Source organism: Daphnia carinata, chromosome 2, assembly GCF_022539665.2.
Source record: "Daphnia carinata strain CSIRO-1 chromosome 2, CSIRO_AGI_Dcar_HiC_V3, whole genome shotgun sequence".
Taxonomy (NCBI): domain Eukaryota; kingdom Metazoa; phylum Arthropoda; class Branchiopoda; order Diplostraca; family Daphniidae; genus Daphnia; species Daphnia carinata.
Genome location: NC_081332.1, coordinates 136,412 through 157,987, shown reverse-complemented (window position 1 = coordinate 157,987; position 21,576 = coordinate 136,412). Strand labels below are relative to the sequence as shown.

The following is a 21,576-nucleotide window of genomic DNA, read 5'->3' as shown; positions in this document are numbered from 1 at the left end:
ACCGACACTGCATCTGCTGGAGAATGAATCATATTGATCGATTCCGATGGTCCGTTTTCCATGCGGAAGTTGGGGTGCACCAGGGCTGAAGTTGATTGGAGTCGACCCTAGAAAAGTACCAAAGGTGTTTAAACGACGAACAAGATTTTTTTTCTCTTCATTTAACTTCATTTTTTGTGAAAATTTTTTTACACATTGCGTTTTAGGCACTCGTAACTTTTTTTAAAATGCGGCTAACTTCCCTAGCGGATAAATAATGAAGCTTTCAGCAGCGTTACAAAACTCAATGCCTAGAGGGCTACAGGGAATTCACAGGATAATTTCGTCTGCTAACATTAGTATATCCATATTCCATAACCTTACTCTGAAAGCAGAATAACTCGCATTTGTTTGGCAAATTTAGTGGAAAATGGCGGATAAAGCAGGTAAAGGCATCCCAGTTTTACCTGAAACCGAAGCAGCAGCTGCCCGAGCAAAGCTAAGAAATGCGTTAAAAGCTGAATTTCGCAAGCAAGTAACTCATCCCTACGTCCACAGTGAACCTGGCGTCATCGTAAGTCTTTGAAAATTCAATTGTTGCACTTGGTCAACACTAATCTCGATATCATTACAGTTCGATCCAGCAGTCCAGCGATTCTCGTCCATGAAGGTTTCAAATTTTGATTTTTTCAGAGTTACACCAAAAACTACCCAATATGGTCTTGTCCCGCTGGTTGGGTTAATCCTTGGATTTGCTTGGATTTTTCAGTCCAAACGAGTAATATATTTTATTTAAATGTCTAATTCTGTTTATGTAACATTTATTGTTTGTTTTTTTAGAATGAACAAGAAGCCAAGCTAAGAACAGGTCAGGTGTCCTATGCAGACAGGATGTTTAAGTTTAATTAGTTCAAATAAGCTCACACTAGTACATAGTAATTGCTAAAGAAGCTTATTTGATCTTAGTCCTGTTTAAATTCTGTACTGCATCTATTGTAATAAATGGGAATGAGATGTATGAAGCCCCTGATTATACTTTTGGTAGAAATAGGCAAACATTTCTTTTTTATCTTTGTAGAAACTCATCTTATAGTCTGGTGGTGGAAGCAGATAACATCTCGGTGTGCCAAAGTTAAAGTACAATAAGATAGATTAGTACTTACTAAATAGAAAAAAACATCATGCAAACCTCTTGACCTAATAATTATGGACTGAATATATCTTAATGACTCCCTATAAAAGTGGAGAAATAAGAAATCAGTGTTATTTTTTTAAATCCTTTAAGTCCAATAGCTGAGAATTGATATTCAAATCTATTAGAGACATGTGTCTGCCGCTTCCGACTCACGTTAATGTTAAAAATAGCTTTGTGTGTTAAAAAAAAACTAGTTAAATTTTTCTATTTGTTCGAAGTCTTTAAAACCTTTATCGTATTTTCTGGATAGAAAATAATAGCGAAACGGGAGGGGAATGATAACAGTAATGCCTTTAGGCGTGTTTGGTTCTGTAAATAACGTGATTGCGTCAACCTATCGAAAAATTCAACAGTGTAAGCATGGCGTAAACAAGAATTTTTCCAAATCTATTCCTTCTGCTGAAGGCCTTGCTACACGAATGATGCAGAACGTTCTTCTACCCACTAAAAAAAACTGAATACAATTCTAACAATCCGCTGTAAGGGGGGAGGGATGGATCATGGCTCGCACGTATTGAAATACTGTATTATATATTGTACCAAAATTAATGACAAAAAATTTGCGATGAACGACAAAATTGCGATGAAAGATAACGAATGTAAATTTTTCGAGTTCATGGAGTACTTTAGTAATAATCCCTGAACCACAAGTTGCTCCATGTCTGACCGCTTACTGACAGAAGCCGAAGAGCATTAGCGCTTCAAAAATTTGTATTCTCATTTTTCTGTCTGACTGAATGGCTTTACTTTGCATTGACTGCAAGTTCTTACTAGCCCACACATCCTGTGATCATGGCGAGGGAAGAGCAGTTTTAGCCGTTACCGACAAATGATATGCGGCTGTTGCGAAAGAAAAATGGAATGTCTACAAAGATTGTACGAGGTGAGACTTCACATGAAAAAAGTCGAATGAAATAAAACTTCTTGCAAAACAGGGATAGAAATGAAAAAAAGCTGGCACAGTAGTCTAGTTTGCTTCAAATGCACGTGTCGGTCTGTTTATCTTATCATCTAGTTCCGTCTCCTGGGGGGGGGGGACGGAAGGCTATTACAGCTGAAATCCCAATTTGACCATTACATTGAGTTTTGCTATCCCCGACTAATTTCTTTTGTCCCTATGATGACTCCAAAAATTATTTTTGTCTCGTTTTAGTTTTAACATCCAACAGCCTTCAGAACAGTCCAATAGATGGCATTCGGAACTGAATTAATTGGGAAATTTTAACCTTTTGGAGCCTCTCGCGTGCTCGAAAAAATGCACACAAAAACTGTGGCGGGACTGGCGGCACAGTTATCATCTGGAACTGAGAGGTGGCTATAGTTGAAAGTGGTTTTTTCGTCCCCATCAGCGCGATTTTACTGTCAAGTCCCGACCGGTGCAGTCTAGTACTTTTCGTGCTCCGTTTTACCTACTCACTTTCTTCCATTATCCATTTATCTTGGTGGCACTGGACCATTTCCACTTGTCTCTTCTCTCCCCTGAGTTTGACCAAGCAGTTTATTTCAAACCAAGTAAGTTCGTTTTGCGTCTAGTTGGTTGTGTTTATTTTGATTGTTTATTTTTCCGTATTAAAAGTGCGCGCTTTTGGTATTTGTGACTCAACGTAAAAATGGCGTTAAAACGTTCTCGCATTGTGTGTGATCGCCATCTGTCAAAGCTGCAGATGTTCGTCACAGTTTTTTTTTAATGTTTGTTTTTATTATTTTATTTTTTCGTTCCAACGTTCGATTACAGTCTTCGTTTGTTCAACTGCATCCTACTTAATTCGTCAAGTGTATAGTGGCCTAACTAAATATTTCGTTCGTTGGTGTCAGTGTGTGTCAGTTAAGAAGTTGCCACTCGTAAGCCGGACTCAGATACTCATCTTTTACCAACCTTTTGATAAGACGTGTCCCAATAAGCCACCGGCCGGCTTACTTATCTTGGGAATGATGTCGTTTATCTTGACGTGATTCAAATACCTCGTCACGTTATCGAAGAAAAAGGACAAAGCTCTCACTATATTTCGGCGTCTAGTGCTTGACGCTTTTAGTTGTCTATAGAAGTTAAGATTTTGACGGTTTTTAATCGAAATTGTCATCGACAGTGACGTCAAACAATCAGCTTTCCACCAGTAACCTGTTAGGTAATAACGATCGTGTTTTGTGCATTGCATTATATAGTTGACGTGACGCGGGAGCTCGATGAACTCCACCTTTTTACTTTTGATCTCGTATAGGAAAGTTTCACCTGGAATTGTTGGCCTTTGTCACTACCAGCTTTTTTTTTTTAACTATCACGCCCTGTAAACAGCCAAGGCAACTTTCCCGTTTATTTACTGTGCATTATCTTTTTCATTTTCTTTTTTTTTCTCGAGGCGTAGGGAATCGTGCAAAGAACGTCAAAGTTACAATGAGTCTGGTACTGTTTTCTTATCTAACACAGCTTGATCTCTCCAGTCAACAAGCGTTGCGACACCCGGTAAAAAGATAGATCACTCCATAACTGAGTCTTTTTTTTTATTATATTTTTTTCCATTTTCAAAGAAATGGGGGGGTGGGGAATGTTTCTTTTCGGTAAACAAGGGCATTCTTGACGTTGATATTTACAAAAAAAAACAGGTTCCTTTTATTTCACTAGGACCTTCTAAAAAGAACAAAAAAGATTGAAAAATAACCGTGACCATGGGTTCGTTTCTGAAGCGAAGCGCATCTCAGACTAGAAATTAAGAAAAAGAATAAAAAAAACTCATTTGCATTGAAAGGATTGACGTCGATGGTGGGCGGCTGCGATTGATTATTCATTTTTCAAGCTGGCCGCGCCTGCATCGTGAAACCTCTACTGGTTCAATGGAGCAAAGTCGATTTCTTTGGTTGTTATTTTTACTGCCTGTGCGTATCAGCCATTCGACCATTCGCCCTCCTATTTTATCATACGTGAAATTCCCGGCTATGCCTTCCCCGTTGCTATTCTTTAAATATTTATATATATACACATATACAATGTATATATATGTATATAAAAGGGCTTGTCTTTAAAAGTTCCTCTATTGGAACTCTTCAGATCCGTGTTGAAGCAGTGATTCATTAACCTCTATTTTAAGGTACGCGCAGCAGCCAGCTTCCGCCTTAATTCGTTCGGTAGGCGCGTGCGTGCGTATGTACGTTTACCCGTAGAAACAACGCCCTCCTCCCCCCCCACCCCAATCCCTTCCCCCCTTGCATCCTGGGTGTTGTTGTTGCTTTAACATTTGCCCCGCCTTTCAAATAGTATCTTTCCCAGCAGAGCTTGAATAACAATAAGGAAGGCAACGTAGATGGGAAAACAAGGTCCTACTACGGCGAGTCCATTTTCCTCGAAGTTTATAAATCATTAGACGCATGTTCTCAACGTGACCCCGACATTTTTTGTTTTATTTTATTTAGTTATTTTCTTATTTTTTTTTGTTGTTACGAGCCATTGCCTTGAGCGACATTTACGACTGATGATTCTATCGGGTCAGTTCCGGTCGCTGTGAAGTAAAGCTTAGCAATGAAAAAGTTTATGCTCTGATTGTTTTAACACGTTTCGCTGAGTGGTCTACCATTCGCCAACGTTTCATACCATGCATGAACAAAATTTGAGAATTAACAAGTGCTATCTAATTTCATGCGCTAGGAGAACGGCCCTTATCTACCGTTGTCATCGTCGCCCCCCTCCTCCAGCGTGAGTGAACAGTGCCATGGAGCAAGATTTGCACGTGCGGGACCGGGTAGGAGTCCAGGATTTTGTTCTGTTGGAGAACCACACGTCTGAGGCGGATTTTATAGAAAACTTGCAGAAACGATCCAAAGAAGAGCTTATTTATGTAAGAGCTTTTGTTCTCCCTTTCAATTTCAATAGCAATTTCAAATCGAGGCTAAATAATTCTTTTCACGAAAACAACAGACATATATTGGATCAGTGTTGGTTTCCGTTAATCCGTACAAGAACCTGCCCATCTACGGATCAGACTATGTTGAAAAGTATCGCAATGTCAATTTCTACGAGCTGCCTCCTCACGTGTAAGAGAAATCTCAGCCCCAAGCGAATAGCCTTTCACCTTAAACCCTTTATTTGCACTCTAGATTTGCCCTGACGGACACGGCGCTGCGATCTTTGCGCGGAGAGCTCGTCAATCAATGCATCCTCATTTCAGGTTAATTGCCACAAGTTGAACAATTTGATTCGCCCTTTGTACGGATTATAAGTAATTTTGTTGTTGTGGATTCTTCCTGGCGGCCACCAGGTGAATCTGGAGCGGGCAAGACAGAAGCATCAAAGAAAGTTTTGCAGTTCATCGCGGCTACTACGCGCAAGAAGGCCAGTTTGGAGACGGTTAAAGACAAATTGCTTCAGTCGAACCCGGTCTTAGAGGCCTTTGGTAACGCCAAGACCAACCGAAATGACAACTCGTCTCGATTTGGCAAATACATGGACGTCGAGTTCGATTTCACCGTAAAATAAAATTCCTTAAAAACGAGTTTCAGAAGGAGAAAGTCGTACCTGAGAGCGCCGTTTGTTTTATTTCGTGCAGGGCGATCCCACCGGTGGACATATCATCAACTATCTACTGGAAAAGTCACGCGTCGTATTCCAGGCTAAAGGCGAACGCAACTTCCATATATTTTACCAGCTGCTCGCGGGTGCTGACGATGACCTTTTGGAGAGACTATTCCTCAAGAGGGACCCTGATCTCTACGTTTACCTTAAACAGGTTTGCCGTACACAGTGTGCGCCGTGTGATGCAAAATGATCATTGTCTCTGATATGGCTGGTCTGCTTATTGAACGTAGGGCGAAAGCTCACGACTGAGCGGAATTAACGACGCGCAGAGCTTTAAAATCGTTAGGGAGGCTCTGCACGTCATGGAAATTGGAGACGAAGAGCAAGAAGCACTTTTCCATCTTTTGTCAGTCATCATCCATCTTGGCAACCTCGAGTTTGCCAGCGGAGAGGGTGGCCGAGCGAGCATCAGCAATCCTGCTTTGGTTTCCACTATCGCAAAGGTGTGTATTTATGTTGTTTTTTTTTATTATTGTTTTTTTTTTTTGGAAAGAAAAAAAAAAAAAACCAACCAGTATTCTAGAATTGGGGCGTCTTGAAAAAAAAAATAACAATGTTTTTCACTGTAATGCATTAGCTCCTTGGATGCCCCGAGGAAAAACTGGTGAAAGCCCTGCTGAATCGGACAATCGACGCACGAGGAGACGTTGTGGTGTCGCCGATGGGTCGTGACGAAGCTGTCAAAGCCCGAGACGCCTTATCAAAATCCGTGTATGAACGCATGTTTACTTGGCTCGTCCAGCGACTCAATCAGTCTCTGCAATCTGCCGCCGAGGTCAAGAAGAAAGTCGTACTCGGCATTTTGGACATTTACGGCTTTGAAATTTTCCAGTCCAACAGTTTCGAACAACTGTGCATTAATTATTGTAACGAGAAACTTCAACAGCTCTTTATCGAGCTGACCATGAAATCCGAACAAGATGAATATCGTCGTGAAGGCATCGCTTGGGAACCCGTCACTTACTTCGATAACAAGATCATTTGCGATCTGATCGAAGAGAAGCACAAAGGTATAACATACAATCGTTGCCAGTCAATCCGAATCCATTCTTAGAAACCTGTTTCTCTCCGTTCGTCCAGGTATTATTTCCATTATGGACGAAGAATGTCTCGTGCCTGGCGAAGCCAACGACAAAACATTCTTGAACAAGATGGACAAACTTCTGAGCGATCACCCGCATTATCTGAGCCATGCTAAAGGTGACAACAAAACCAAAAAGACCATTGAGCGCGAAGAATTCCGTTTGGTCCACTATGCTGGCGAAGTCACGTACAACGCCAACGGATTCTTGGAGAAAAACAACGATCTTCTCTACCGTGACTTGAAGGAAGCCATGATTTCGTCTTCCAACAAAATCACCAAAGACGTACGCGTCACGAGATTTTTTTTTCTACGTATTTCCGTGTGATTGAATTGAAATTTTTTTTCTTTCCCGTCAGATGTTCACGGCGAGCGATTTGAGTCGAAAGAAGCGTCCAGATACGGCCGCGTCACAATTCAAGACCAGTTTGGCGCAGCTGGTAGACATTTTGGTTAGTAAAGAGCCGTCGTATATTCGATGCATCAAACCCAATGACGTTCAAAAACCGGGGCTTTTCGAGACGGCCATCGTCACGCATCAAGTATGACTTTGATGAAAATTCAAAAGAGAATATCATTTCAAATTTTTTTTCATTTTCGTTAGGTGAAATATTTGGGTTTGATGGAGAACTTGCGAGTCCGTCGAGCTGGTTTCGCCTACCGTCGGCCTTACGAAGGCTTCCTGGGTCGCTATAAAAGCCTGTGTCCAGAAACTTGGCCGCATCCGAAAGGCGATGCCAAAAGCGCCGTTCAGACACTCGTCAATCATCTTAAGGTGAAAGCAAAGTTTTCTCCAGATGTAGGCAAAAAGCCATCGTCCGTACTGATACAATTGAATATTTGGAAAACGCAGTATGGAGAAGATGATTATCGCATGGGTCTGACCAAGATATTCATCAGACTGCCCAAGACTCTGTTTGAAACTGAAGACGCGTTTCAGAGGCGGAAGAACGAGTTGGCTAGCAAAATTCAGGCCAAATACAAGGGCATACTGCAACGACGCAAGTACCTGGTTATTCGCGCTCACATCATCCACGTGCAAGTAAACCCTATTGGCAAAAGAAATTGAGAGCTGTTTTCTTTTTATCATAAAGATTTAAATTTAACATCTTAAGGCGTTGGTTCGCCGTTTCTTGGCTAAACGTGAAGCTACCAAACGCCGATCGGCTGTAGCCGTGATTCGTCGATTCATTATTGGCTTCATGAAGCGTAACGAGCCGATGGGAAGCGACAATGAAAAATTCCTCGGCTTCGTCCGTTACCAGTATCTGTTGCGTTTGGCTAAGCAGCTTCCTCAATCAGTCATGGACAAGTCCTGGCCCGACGCTCCCGCCAGTTGTCAAGAGGTTTTTGGCATTTGTCACACTTGCTGGAAAACCGCGAAAATACGTTTGATTTTCTTTTTTTATGCAGGCCAATAATATACTGCGAGCCATGTACATGCAATGGATGGTGGGACGCTACTGCAAGGGTCTTTCGCCTTCGCGTCGTCATCAATTTGAAATGAAAGTGTTGGCTGAAGCGGTATTTAAAAGTAAATTACATAATCCTACCCTCCTAATGTTTGCAATTGTATTCAAATGATTCATCATTGTCATTTGTTGCACTGTAGATAACAAAAAGAGTTACGGTGCCAGTGTCACCAAATGGTTCGTCGATTGCCGATTGTCCACCGAACAACAAGGACTTTTCCGTTCTAATTTCGAAGCCAATGTCAAATCCCAAGGCGAGACTATTTTGGTATGCTTTTATGCTTTTACTCTTTATTCGACGACTTTTTTCTCGTCCGTTGCACTTGATGGGTCATTTTTTTTTTTCCTTTTTCAATTGGCTTTTCTGTAGTACTCGGCTCCGGTAACGAAATTTGACCGTCATGGATACACGGCTCGCGAACGTTACCTAGTACTTACCAAGGCGGCCGTCTATTTGCTGGATGCCAAAGATTGCAAAGTCAAGCACAGGTTGACCTTCAACGATATTACTGGCATAACGGTGACCAACAGTCAGGATAATTTGGTCGTGGTGCGAATCCCCGAAGACGATAAAAAAGATAAAGGTGACCTGATCCTCGAATGCAACTACCTGATTGTAAGTCGACCATTCTTATTAATAGTGTAGTAAATGCTTGCTTCCATGTGACTGTGCATAAACTACAGTATATATATATACATTTGTTTTGTTTTTTTTTTTCATAGGAAACGCTTACCTGGATTGTCGAAACCTGCAAAAAGCGCGACATAATTCGATTTGAATCCGCAACTTCGTAATGATCCGCTTTCACTAATTAATCAACTCGTATATTTGCATTATTCGTTTTCTACAATTTATTTATCGTTTTTTTCCCTAAAGGCTGACACATCACATTGCCAAGGGTAAGCCTGGTACTATTGAAATTACCCGAGGTGGAGAAATAACGGGCATTGCTAAGGGTAAAAATGGACATCTGATGGTGGTAAGTTGCCAACAACCGCTAAAACGTTTATCTTCCCTCAATAAACATTTGATTATTTTTTATTTCACGCCTTAGGCTGCTACGTAAAAGTCGGATCACAAACGGAACCGTTTAGCGGTGAGACGGGCAATTCACAAGCGACAGTTCAGATAAAAAGAAGACATTCCTTCATTTTATTTTATTTTTTTCTTTTCCATTATTCATTTTTGTTGATTATTATTTTTGAGAGAGGACAAGCAAAACGACTCGGAGCATCGACAACAAGTGCCCTTATTCGATTTGGTCAACCATTTACAAATTATAATCGATAATTGTGATTTGGAATTCCATCAGCTAGTCTCGTAAACATGGTATACAAATGATATAGCACAAAAAAATCCTAAAACATATTATTTGGTTAGATTGTTTATGAAGGGGGAAATTATTGTACTTACTATGTTGAATTTATGTGCATTTCGAAATCGATAACATGGAAAATTTATCAATTGAGAAGATATTTTTGTTTTTTTCTTTGTCTGATCTCAAGGTATAACATTCATATAAATATAGTCCTACCGTGAAATGCCAACTCATTATTCGGTTGAAGATTCCGCCATACTTTGGAGTTTGACGGCAAGAATTTCTGATTACATTGTAGATGCAGATGGCAATGATGACGCAACAAGTAACCGATTAACCAGAGTGAATCATCTATTTGTATACTCACGACATCTGGGGAAGCCAGGCGTTAACGCTTCAGTGAAATTCACGTTTCACAGTACGATGTAAACGAGCTGAAATGTTTCGATGCGCAGCAATAACAAGACCATACTGGGATGTTGGAAATTCTCGTTTCTCTTAATCATTCTTAACAAGGTGCTTGATTTTTTTTTTTTAAATAAAGTGTTCAAGGTCAAGCAAGTTGCGCGATGGCAAAAAGACATCTCTGGGCGTTGTTTAGCAATGGGAACAAGCAAAAATTAAAAAAATTCAGGATACAATCAATATTGTTAGTTGAATGGAAAAAGCCATTTAATTATTAGTCTGATTACCTTTGAGACTAGACAAATTTTTAAAATGTTTAAATATGGATAATCATGCAATCTGTTTAAATTTCCCTAGCAAATATTTTGCTTTACCATTCGTTCTTTTTAATTGCATTTGTTGAATTTTTGCAGGTCCTTAGAAGCAAAAAATCCAACATTAAATTACCATTCAATTTATCTTCATTAACATTCTGTTCGGATAACTGAAAATAGTTAGTCATGATAAGAAGTACATGCTATTTACTTTAAGGGGAGCAAAGAACAATTTACTGAACTGTACGAACTTCACGTCATTAATGCAGTTTGTTTCGCGATATTTTCAGTTTGCTTGAATTTTGAAAATTTTTCCATAGATGGATTCAAACTCAGATATTTTGTAGCTGCCAACGCCAAAATAAGACAGTCGCGTCGTGAGGAACATGTTAAAAATGCAATCTTTTCCTGATCTTCCCCTAAGGTGAGACTTTGCATAAAGTCTCGGCCCTGCAAAAGAAGGAAATGAGCAACAAGTAAGAAAAAATACATATACGTGACCCGTGTTTTTATTTTATTTTTTTGTGTAAACCTGGAACATTTCAATTTGATCAACAACATAAAAAAGAAAAAGAACAGTTAAGCTTGGCTCTTCGTCTGTTCTGTGGGTATTCGCCCAGTTCTACCGGCTGAAAGCGCATGTTCAAAAATGAAGCTCTTGGCCGTTGCGATACTTCTCCTCGCATCATTTTTGCTTCTGGTAAGAAAAATTTATTTGTCGCAAAAAATTATTGACCACAATAGGAATAGCGATTGCAAATAGCTGCCTCATTTATTTAAAACTTATTATTGAACTTCTTATTTGGTTTTCATAAATACCAATTATAGATTGAACTAGTAATTTGCCATGGACGTTTAATGAATCCACCATCAAGAAACGCAATGTGGAGATTCGGTTTCCCCAATCCAGTCGACGTAAAAGATAACGAGCTTTGGTGCGGAGGAGTCGAGGGTAATAGGCACATATTTACTGACTTTAGCAAGGAATGAATTTACCAAATGTATTTCAATGATACAGTGCTATGGGATATCAATGGTGGCAAGTGCGGCGTTTGCGGAGATCCATGGAACGAACCTCAACCACGCCCCCACGAAATTGGGGGATACTTTGCAAACGGCCTGCTAGGACGACGCTACACTCCGGGACAAGTAATTGACATAGAAATCGAGCTCACTTCAAATCACAAAGGACACTTCGAGTTGCGTCTTTGTCCATTGCTCGGACATCTAACTGCAAACCATGAAACAGACGAGTGCTTCGAAAAGTATTCGAATCATCGCATTAGCACGTAACTTACTTTGTGAATTTTAAACAATCTTTACCATATGGCAGGTACCCGCTGTATTTAGAAGGCCAATCCACGTATCAATTCAAGATTCCGGATGATTCGGAAAGACACGCAGTTTTCAAGTACCGCGTTAAACTCCCTAACCAAGTCACTTGTACACATTGCATAATCCAGTGGATTCACTATGCCAGTATTCATTTTTTGAAAGGATTTTCCCGTTAGCTTTTAGCTTTTTGATTAACGTATATAGGCAATATTAACGGGACATGCGAAGACGGAACCGTAAACGCTGGATGTGGAAAACAAGAAGTTTATCGGAACTGTGCGGATGTAGTCATCATCACCAATACAGGGGGCTTCGAACCATTTGGGCTCATTCCAACTATTCCAACCAGCCAAAACGTTAATCCGTATGCCATTAGATTATGGAACAACCCTCCTCATGGCACGCTCACCGAAGAAACTTTAGTTGTCCGGTACGAAAGTTTTTTATCCTTTCAATTTCAACTAAGAGGAGAATTAATTTGGTTGCACATTAAAAATACACAGTTCCCAGTCCTGTACTGCAGTTGGAAAATACCGCGGCATCAGTTACTTCGATTCCTGGTGCATGACTAGCTGTATGAAGTACCCGCCCACTTGTCCGGAACACGCTTGTCAGTGCATGTAAGATTGTCCCCTTTAATCATCTTTATATAGAAAAAATAGATATTTTTTTCCCCCAAATACGAAGTATCGTGTTGAATTATATTTTGCAGAGTAAGCTGTGCCCCCAAGGAAGAACTGTTAAAAAGCGAACGAGCCTCAGAGGAATCTTTTTGTCAGCATGATTGCTTGCTATCGCCATTTAGCGAGCGATGCTCACGATTGTGCAAATGTTCTTAGAAAAATCTAGTTTGCTCAGTGGAAGAGGTGAAAGGCCAAACCGGTTCTATGGCGTAACAATTTTAATCTGAGAATGGGCAGTGGAACACTGTTTCTAGTTGGACAAATACATATCTAAACGGCACAGCTTTGCTTTGTCTAAGATATACGTTTTTTTATTGTCTTAGCACGGCAAAATTCAATTTGGTCAAAATAAAACACAAAAAACAATCAGCGTGTTTTTTTTTCATCCCATAAATTAAAAATGCAATGTAGCACTAAATACTCACAATTGTTAGTTTTTTTTACGACCAAAGAGAGCCTCTTTTTTCTGGGGGATACTGTATATTGTACAGTGTAGGCCCTACAGCCAGGTTTGCCTCTCATGGATTGTCTGAATCTGCGTTGGTATTCCGATGAAAATAGGAGCCACCATTAGAAAAATTGAAAATGGATTCCTCTCAATTCACATCAGCAGGTGCTGTCATCAAATTTTTTTTTTAATCCCGCAGGTGCCGTTCTTTCCGCTGGCCAACAGCAGTTCTTATGTATTCTCCTAGGTGACTACTCTTAGCAATGAAAACAATAATAATAATAATGAAATGTAACATTCAAACAAAATAGCTACCTTTTTGCAAAAATGTGCCGCAACCAACGAAACACAACAAAATTTATTTGGCATAATACCACCCCCAGTTCTCGACTACCGACAGGCAAACGGAGTGAGGCTAAAAACGAAAAAGAATTCTTTAAAAATTGAAAAAGGCAATCACTCATTGGTCACAGAAAAGTGTTTTCATTGATGAATCGTACTTTCAATATTATAGAGCAGTCATAACAATGTATTAAGCCAAATTAATAATAAATAGATGTTTTTGTTAGGGGGGGGGGGGTTTAAGGAAACATTAGTTAATAACTGTGTGAAAATCGTTGAGATAAGAATTTCATCATATTTTAAAATGCAATCAAAAACATCAACAGCGCAAAGACGCACTTTTTTTAATTTAAAAATTTAAAAATACAAGCATGGAGAACTTATTGAAACGTGTACAAAAAATTTTTTCATTTAGTCGTTCAGTTAGAGGAGGGAGGGCGCAATTGGAACACGCGGCAATTGAAACAAAAATTCTACCACTTAAAGTATGTAAGAGATTTTGTTTAAAAAATTTTAACTAACGGGAATTAGGGTTCTCAATTTTTAGAAAAAATTGGAGGCTTTAGAATTTAAAAGTTTTCGAATTATCCCAGAAAATTGTTTTTTGACTGTCCATTTGTTGTTTTTTTGCAGAAAATTTTTTCGTTTTCACACTGAAAACGATGGAGAAAATCATTAAAAAAGGTCTTCAATCATTCGTCATTCATTAAGCTATAAGTTGATCACCTTAATTTTCTAGCTTAACTTTATCACTTATAAAAATTAAAACTCCGAGAAGACCCATGGTCGGAGCAATTGGAACACCTTGTTCCAATTGCGACCCTTCCGTATGCGCGTCTCCTTTACTGTAGTCTGGCAACAGTGTTCCCTACGCAGCGTATTAGCAGAGCTCTTTTTTCAATTATTGTTTATTTTCTGTTTTATTTCGTCTGCTGGGTGGCTGGCATTTATCGTCTGCCACAATGTTTGCGCTTTTATTTACAACGTTGAAGAAAGAAATTAAATTTTAAAAATTAAATTAAGGACATTAACAACAATTATGATGTAAGGCTGGACATGCAATATTCGATTATAAAAATTTGCTCTCCATACTATTAACCGTTCTTTGGATTACTAACGGTGTTCGGAACCTAATTCAGAAAACTACTAAAATTCATTAAATAATATTTAGTTACTATAGAAACTTATAAAACATCTTTAAAAATAAAGATTAAAATTCTCTATATTACTGTAAAAAATTCATCAAAATACGTATCCCAGATTCTGAGATATCGTCATTTTAGTTTTTTCGTAAAACCAGGAGCTCTCTTATGGGAAAACCCACGTTTCAATTGCCCAGACGCCCTGTTTCAATTGCCGAGTAGAATTGGCAATTGAAACAACTTGGGGTACCTCCGGTTTTTTACTCATAGCACATATTAAACTTTGCCGAACCCACCCAAAAAAAATACTGTTATGTAGCTGAGATAACTGGCTACAAATCTATATATTTTTTTACTTTACTTGGACGATTTTTGTAATCGTACGGAACAAAAATAAGTTTTGTGTTCCAACCACGCCCACCCTCCCCTATTGTAAGAAAATAGTCAAATTTGACGAGAACTTCCGCGCGCAAACAACCATATGGCAGTTGTGTGGGAACAGGGATAGTAATAATTGCCAACTTCATTTTCGTTTGAAATCCCGAAATCAACTCCTTAAAAAAAACCGGAACGATCCGATTGCCAAATTTTTCCCCCAAACGCCGGGAAAAAGCATAAAACCGGTTTCGTGTGATTGCCACGATGGACTTCAATCGGGGTCCCCGCCCCACAGCCTCGAAATCCAGGCTGGTCGCGAGGCAATATGTACTACTTAGTACATAATCGCGCCTGCAGTTTTCTTTATGGGGAAAGTGTGTGTTGTCACCCCTAGGGCTTTGATTTGGTTGCTTTAATGGTTAAACCGTTAAAGTTAAACCAGTTAAACAAAAATGCGTGCAGCGCATGTCTTAATTTTTTCAAAGTGAATAATATGAATTAGGTTTATATAAATTTATATTTACAATATTATGATAATGTACATAAATACTACAATATAATAAATACACATATATACAGTATATTACAATTATATTTATATATTTATACATACATACAATTACAATATATATATTACTATTAGATATATGTACAATAGTTATGGTAATTGAAATAAGCGAATATAAGAGGAACAATTTTTTAATTATTTGTCAGCAAAATTAATTATGATATTCGCTGATTTAATATATAAATAATATAAATATAATATAAATCGATAGCCCTTGGTAAGGGCTGTCCATTTTTAGGTAATTGTAATCAATATTTTCAAATCGAAATATCTTAAACGCAAAATGCGTTTTTGTTGTTTTTCGATCTAAGGTTCTAATGGACGCAACCGATAAAAACAAAAAATTGATGTTACACTTAAACTTTTTCCTTTTCTGAAAATTTAACATAAGTTTTATAGAATTAGATAGCTCTTGATAAGAGCTATCGATTGATGCAAAATTTGTCAATTTTAACTGTTTATTTTCTTTATAAATAATTGTTAAAGGATTTCATGATTTTAGAAAGGGGAGGGGGTGTGTGAAAAAGATGAAACTTTGCATTGATTGTTTGATGCTTAATCTTCGTCAAAACAGGAAACCATTATAATATTTTTGTTCCTGGTGATTCGAGGAACAAGTTATTCTAAACGTTTACTTTTAAGATGCTATATTAACCCCAAAAATTACGTTTGAAAAAGTGGTTTTCGATAAACCATTATGGCGGCCATTTTTTTACCGCGCCAAGTTCAAATTTTAAAAAGTGTAAATAAGTGTAAAAAATTTTAATTATAAGTACATATTTACATTTTTTTTGTGTCTAGAAAATTTCAGCATTCCGTCTTGTATTAAAAATTAACTAAGATAATTTAAATATGTTTATTTCATGGGTTCTCATTTAATTTACAATTTTAGGTGTCTTTTTCCACATTCCGCATGGAAAATCACGTTTTATCGCGACTTCCGCGTGGAAAAGCTCCAAGCAGACAAAATTTAAAAAAAAATAATTGACTAACGCCCTGCGCGTTTATCATTTACCCCATAAGAAAAAGTGCATCTGCAACTATGTACTACTTAGTACATATGTAGTGAGACCATGTTGTCGAAATCAAACTAATCTGGGACGATCAAAGTTTTTAAAACGACATGCTTTCGAATCGAAAGCTGAATATCATGTACTCCATGTAGAGCTTCGCGTCTAATGACAAACGAGAACGTCAAAAGGGAAAAACGTGACCTTAGAATTAATAATTTTTCCCTTCAAGGCAACCAAATTCATCATCTATTTAACTAATTTAAAAAATCTAAGATGTTAAGAAAACGCCGGATATAACTCCAGCTTAGCACGGAACCTGACATTTATCCCCTGATTATCTAAAAAAAAAAACTAAGTAAGCGGATTTAAACTCAGCACGTTGGCAACACGGTGTATTTAGAAAAAATGTTCACAACTCGATCTCGTTCAGCTGCGGGAACCATACCAGGAAAGTACGGCTGAACGTTCTGGTAGGGTTCAGGCCCTTTCTATGAAGCACATAGGGGAAATAGCACCTATCTGTATACTACAATATAACCTATGCATGGCCTTCATTGATAATGCATTAATATTTAATAAATATTTATTATATATTTTTTATATTTATGTAAATAATGAAATGCCGGTTCTAATAATTTGTTTTATTTTTTAAATATCATTAGAAGTTGGGTAATCAGGTTAGAAAGTGGTGTAATCGGGGTATGCACTCGGGTTTTTGGAACCAGTTTTTAGCAAAAGAACCTTAACGAAATCCAAGTCAACCCAGCCGATCGGCCAAAAATCTACCCGATTGAGGCGGGTACTCATCTCCAATTTTAAATGAAATTAAAATTATTATTATTGGGAGAACTAAACATTGAAAATTCAAGAACTTAGATGAAATAAAAAGCTCTTTATGAGAGCTATGTATTTCTCTAAAAATTGCTGGATAATTGTTATTTAAAAATTTTTAAAAGAAACATTTTTTCATCTTTTTATCAAAAAGGTTGAGTATATATAAGCGGAGAACGAAAACTTCGAAATTTTTTTAAATGAACTAAACTCTACCAAGGCTTTCCATCGTACTTTTCTTGGGGGTGTTAGGCAGCTGAACGAGATCAAATTGAAAGAGTTCTAAAAGACGCTGAGTTGAAGTGTCTTCAATCTTTTCCGAGAGAACACAGAGGAAATTTTACATGGGAGGAATAGGGCGAAAATAAGAAATTTTAAGAAATGTTCTATTTATCATTCATTTGCTAACTAACTTTTTAGAGTATATTTTACATATGTTTTGTCATAATTTTTTCCGTAGTTGACATTCTTGGTGTATTGTTTTGTTGATCAAATATCAAGTTAACCACGTTAACGGATTTAGGATTTGCCCATTTCGTAGTGCCAGCAGAGATAAGGAGATGGAACACGGAATAAGGAAACCCACCACGACACATTTGGCACACCATCTAACGGCTAATTCTCTCCCTTCATCAACAGCAGACGAAATTATTGAATATATCTATGTTATTCGGCTTACTACAGGCTTACAGTGTGGTCCTGTGGTTTGTGTAAGTCAAGATTTTACATTTCTTGGATGCCTCAAGGCTTTGAGGTCTTGCTTCTTATTTTTTTGGAACGCATCATTTACAAACGAACGTCGATGAAGCCCGAACTCCAGTTGTTATGTAAATTAAGCCATTCTGGATGATTCTCTTGGTTGCTCTTTAGGCTGGGGAACAGACGGACGATTGCTAACGACAATTTGTGTTTTTGTTCAGACGTGGGATTCAAATGCCAAACGTCATTACAAAGTCTGTCGGTACAAATTCTGACCAGAAGGCTCTTTTCTATAATCGACACTACTACTTTATTTTTTTTGGAATACGTTACCAACCGCCTTCTTCCATCTTCTCTTGTACTTAGAATGTCGTGAAGATTGTAATTTACCTGGAAGATTTGAAGAGCTTGGAAGATTTTATGGAACTAAAAACGATAGAAATATCTTTTTGTTTTTTTGTTTTTTTGGGATTTTTTTTTGTTTTTTGAAGAGAAAATGCAAATAAAATACTCATCCGAACCGCCTACACTGCGACATCACCTCAGGAGCCACCTTCACGGCTGGAGCTGCGGATGTTGTTGCAAGCTCCGTATCCTCGGGCCCTACTGCCCCCTCCACGGCTGAAGCCGCTGATGTTGAGGCTAACTCCATATTCCCGGGCCCTACTGCCCCCCCCCTCGCAACTGCCGTTGCTGTAAGCGAGCGGCTAGGCGGAACTCGCGCTCTAAGCGCTCTTTGGACTCGGGATCCTTCCACTCGTCTGCCCGTTGCCAGGGCTTGTCCGAACGGGCGCAATATGTGGCCATATCCCTAAGACTACGGTATATGTCCCTAGCCTCCCAGGGCATAGCATAACGCGTTACCAAGCGACTCATTTTGCCTTGTACCCCTGCTGTTGAACGCCATGAGGCACAATCAATTCGAATATAATAACGTAAACGGAGATACCTCAAAATTGGTGATTGGGCGATGGGTATGATCCCCTCCAGGGGCGACCGTACAAATCTTGACCTTCTCCTGGCGACAGGTGACGTCACGCAGCGTACCCGCGGAAACTTAACTTCCCACGACCCTCGACGTGGTAACAATGCAGGTCGTTGACATTGACCCACAGCCGGGAACCATAAGGGTCCCGTGTACTAGTAAAAAACCGACTCCCGAATTCACGGTTGTCGGGTTCTTCCTCTGAACTGGACATAATTGAAAAAAAAGAATGAATTTGGATGATTTTGGTGAAGTTTTGTATAAAAGAGCCAGAGCGCGGAGATGTTCGTTTTACCCGTACGAGCGTTGGAGAGCGACTGACAAACTACCTAAGTTGTGAATCACTGAGCTTCTACATGAAAATTACACAATATGTTCAGTTTTTTATGCTGATTCTGAAAATATATAATTTAATATCATTCGGCGCCGTTTACTGGCCGGAAAGCGCATTCTAAGTTAATGACGCCAAAAAAGAAGCCGCCAACGCAAATTCTTTCAACCTAGCGTTCCCCTAGCGTCTGGACAACACTAAATAATGGCTAATTAGCCACACCCACCCGGGAATAAGGTAAACTGCTTGACAGTTACGCTTTCACCCACCATAAATGAAATAGACACACATAATTGATGGCCGACTGGCCATATTCAACCACAATCAAGGTAAACTGGTTTACAGTTAAGCTTGCACTCGGTGTTAATGAAATCAGCACACTCATACACACAACTAGCACACACCGTTTTTTCTTCGCCATTCTTATGCCGGCTCGGGCCCAAACCCATATCGAAGCTTTTGTTTTTTAATTTCAATCTTACATTCCCGGAGCACGAAACCCAACCCCCCGGAGGGATCTTGCGGTGGAGAGCCCAAAACCAAAAGCCTTTCACCAATATTTTGCCTGACTAGTGTTAACTGACGAAATCGATGCAGCAGCAACTGATGATCCTTGTTTAGAGGCGTTGGCTAGGCTGGATAGAGATGATTCAAACGGTATTCGTGGTGTCGTCGGAGGAGTAACTAGTGCAATGTACGATGGAGATCTCCCAAGATCTTCAATAATTGTCTGCAAAGAAGTGCTAGCGAACTGTGAATTCGTGAACTATGGAGATGTAGTAGCCAACAGCGTAGGATGATTCTGCGAATAAGGAGCTAAAAACTGAGAAGAAATGTGAGGTAGCTTCAACGATTTCACAAGTTTTCTAAGCTTAAGCTTTTGGCCAAAGCTTAGCACAGTCATCCTCTATCTGTTTTTCTTGGTACGTGTCCTTCCTTGAATGGTCTTGTAATGCAGTGCACATTTAGTGGCATTGTGATGAACCTAAGCCAAAAATGTATAACAATGCAATACAAAGTGTTCTTTGAGGATACTTACTTTGACAAATTCATGGTTTTTCAGTGCGGTGGACTGCCTTGCAGTTTTCATTTTTTGATAATTTGCACAGGAATTCTCAGCCATTGCTGGAACTTCCTCCAACTCGTTTATTTTTTCCTTTTCTTCTTTTGAATTGGATTTAATATTATATCTCCAACTCAGAGCTTGATGAATTCGATATATCATACTCTGGATCTGCCATGGCAAGAGCTATCGCTATCCATTTTAGTATTTTTTACGAAAGAAAATAAAAAATCCATACGTTCAAAAAACACAACGTTTTTTTCGAAACTGTTTAGGTGCTGTTTGCTCCCACACTATAACTCGCTTCCTGCTTTTGGATTCCATTTCCATAAGCTAACGATTTCTTTTTTTGGATTTTACTTAAACGTAGTTCACTGCTGTCACTAGCACAAAATAACAGAAACGAATTTACATGAATTTAGTTTACTTATTCTGTTAAAACTTGGTCCAATAACAAGTATTTTCCATTATAATTTGCAATCTTTTAATCAAAGAATTTCAGAGTTTTGGTCAATAATTAGGCTTACCCCGATAACTCTCGCAAATCCCATTAGCTAATTTAGTCTTATTATAAAATTCATCCAAGGAGCGAGGATGGAAAAATTCAGAGTCCTTCACCATATCACGTAAAGGTGCGTCGATACTGGCAATTTTTACAGACAAGTTACAGGCATACGGGCATAAAGGCATACAGTCTTACTGTCACGCTATTTCAGTTTTTCCGTAGCGCAATCTATACTGCACATAGGTTTATAGACATTGTACGGAAAATGGGCGTTATAGAAGGCGGAGCAACCTTTTGGTAGTTCCTGCACATCCCGCTAGGCGAACTTTGTTTTCAAAACAAACAAGTGTCAACTCAAATCTGTCTGTTTCAAGTGTTGATGAAACAAGTCTCGAAGTTTCGTTCTTCCTGAAGTATTCGCTTAACTGTGTATTTTGTTAAATTTTAAGCCATGGATCTTAGTTTAGACCAGCTTATTGAAACCACAGAAATTGTTTTGATGTTATCACTTATGTGGAAGATAAGAAAAATTATGAAGGAACGTCAACATCGAAGGAAACATCCTCTTGGTAATCTGTCATATACGTTTCATAATATTCAAACTTGAAATTTCATAATTGATTTTAAAAAGTTCATGAAGGTCGTAGGTGGACTCGTCTACACCCTTCAATATTACAGGTTTTTTTGTAAACCACCAGTTATGTATTATTTTTATATACAAAATGAGTATAGTGTGCCACATGAGTATAATTACCTGGAGAATTGTTTATGAAAATATTTTAATGTTGTTGCTGAAAGTTTATTCAATTAAGCTTTCTTGACAAGAATGAGATCTGTGTTCACACGCGCAGGAGCGCATTGGTGCTTTAAGAAAACAAATGAATCATTTAAATTTATGTTCAAACATGGCCATTTCCATTGCGT

The 21,576-nt window shown here is 38.7% G+C and overlaps 3 protein-coding genes across 3 annotated transcripts; all 3 read left to right on the top strand.

The window, feature by feature from the left end:
* The first annotated feature begins 329 nt into the window (after positions 1 to 329).
* Positions 330 to 997, top strand: LOC130687821 (uncharacterized). The gene is made up of 3 exons (XM_057510978.2): positions 330 to 553; positions 614 to 757; positions 820 to 997. Exons 1-3 carry the CDS (start codon positions 410 to 412, stop codon positions 886 to 888), a joined length of 357 nt encoding a protein of 118 aa, XP_057366961.1. The 5' UTR covers positions 330 to 409; the 3' UTR covers positions 889 to 997.
* Positions 998 to 2,472: 1,475 nt separating this feature from the next.
* Positions 2,473 to 9,763, top strand: LOC130687817 (unconventional myosin IC-like). Its single transcript, XM_057510975.2, has 19 exons — positions 2,473 to 2,686; positions 4,812 to 5,001; positions 5,082 to 5,197; positions 5,261 to 5,331; positions 5,422 to 5,630; positions 5,710 to 5,889; positions 5,969 to 6,181; positions 6,316 to 6,748; positions 6,819 to 7,105; positions 7,179 to 7,361; positions 7,424 to 7,594; positions 7,673 to 7,861; positions 7,935 to 8,165; positions 8,233 to 8,353; positions 8,432 to 8,559; positions 8,662 to 8,907; positions 9,015 to 9,082; positions 9,169 to 9,271; positions 9,347 to 9,763. Exons 2-19 carry the CDS (start codon positions 4,876 to 4,878, stop codon positions 9,356 to 9,358), a joined length of 3,087 nt encoding a protein of 1,028 aa, XP_057366958.1. The 5' UTR covers positions 2,473 to 2,686; positions 4,812 to 4,875; the 3' UTR covers positions 9,359 to 9,763.
* Positions 9,764 to 10,873: 1,110 nt separating this feature from the next.
* LOC130687818 (uncharacterized) lies at positions 10,874 to 12,573 on the top strand. The gene is made up of 7 exons (XM_057510976.2): positions 10,874 to 11,029; positions 11,158 to 11,281; positions 11,348 to 11,594; positions 11,663 to 11,808; positions 11,869 to 12,094; positions 12,168 to 12,284; positions 12,377 to 12,573. Exons 1-7 carry the CDS (start codon positions 10,979 to 10,981, stop codon positions 12,501 to 12,503), a joined length of 1,038 nt encoding a protein of 345 aa, XP_057366959.1. The 5' UTR covers positions 10,874 to 10,978; the 3' UTR covers positions 12,504 to 12,573.
* The last annotated feature ends 9,003 nt before the right edge of the window (positions 12,574 to 21,576 follow it).

Excerpts from the sequence above, each read along its gene's own strand:
- LOC130687821 (XM_057510978.2), top strand. The coding sequence starts at position 410 with ATGGCGGATAAAGCAGGTAAAGGCATCCCAGTTTTACCTGAAACCGAA. Across the intron at positions 554-613 it reads ACAGTGAACCTGGCGTCATC|TTCGATCCAGCAGTCCAGCG; the intron begins GTAAGTCTTTGA and ends ATATCATTACAG. Across the intron at positions 758-819 it reads GGATTTTTCAGTCCAAACGA|AATGAACAAGAAGCCAAGCT; the intron begins GTAATATATTTT and ends TTGTTTTTTTAG.
- LOC130687818 (XM_057510976.2), top strand. The coding sequence starts at position 10,979 with ATGAAGCTCTTGGCCGTTGCGATACTTCTCCTCGCATCATTTTTGCTT. Across the intron at positions 11,030-11,157 it reads TCGCATCATTTTTGCTTCTG|ATTGAACTAGTAATTTGCCA; the intron begins GTAAGAAAAATT and ends TACCAATTATAG. Across the intron at positions 12,285-12,376 it reads GAACACGCTTGTCAGTGCAT|AGTAAGCTGTGCCCCCAAGG; the intron begins GTAAGATTGTCC and ends TATATTTTGCAG.
- LOC130687817 (XM_057510975.2), top strand. The coding sequence starts at position 4,876 with ATGGAGCAAGATTTGCACGTGCGGGACCGGGTAGGAGTCCAGGATTTT. Across the intron at positions 6,182-6,315 it reads TGGTTTCCACTATCGCAAAG|CTCCTTGGATGCCCCGAGGA; the intron begins GTGTGTATTTAT and ends GTAATGCATTAG. Across the intron at positions 7,106-7,178 it reads CCAACAAAATCACCAAAGAC|ATGTTCACGGCGAGCGATTT; the intron begins GTACGCGTCACG and ends CTTTCCCGTCAG.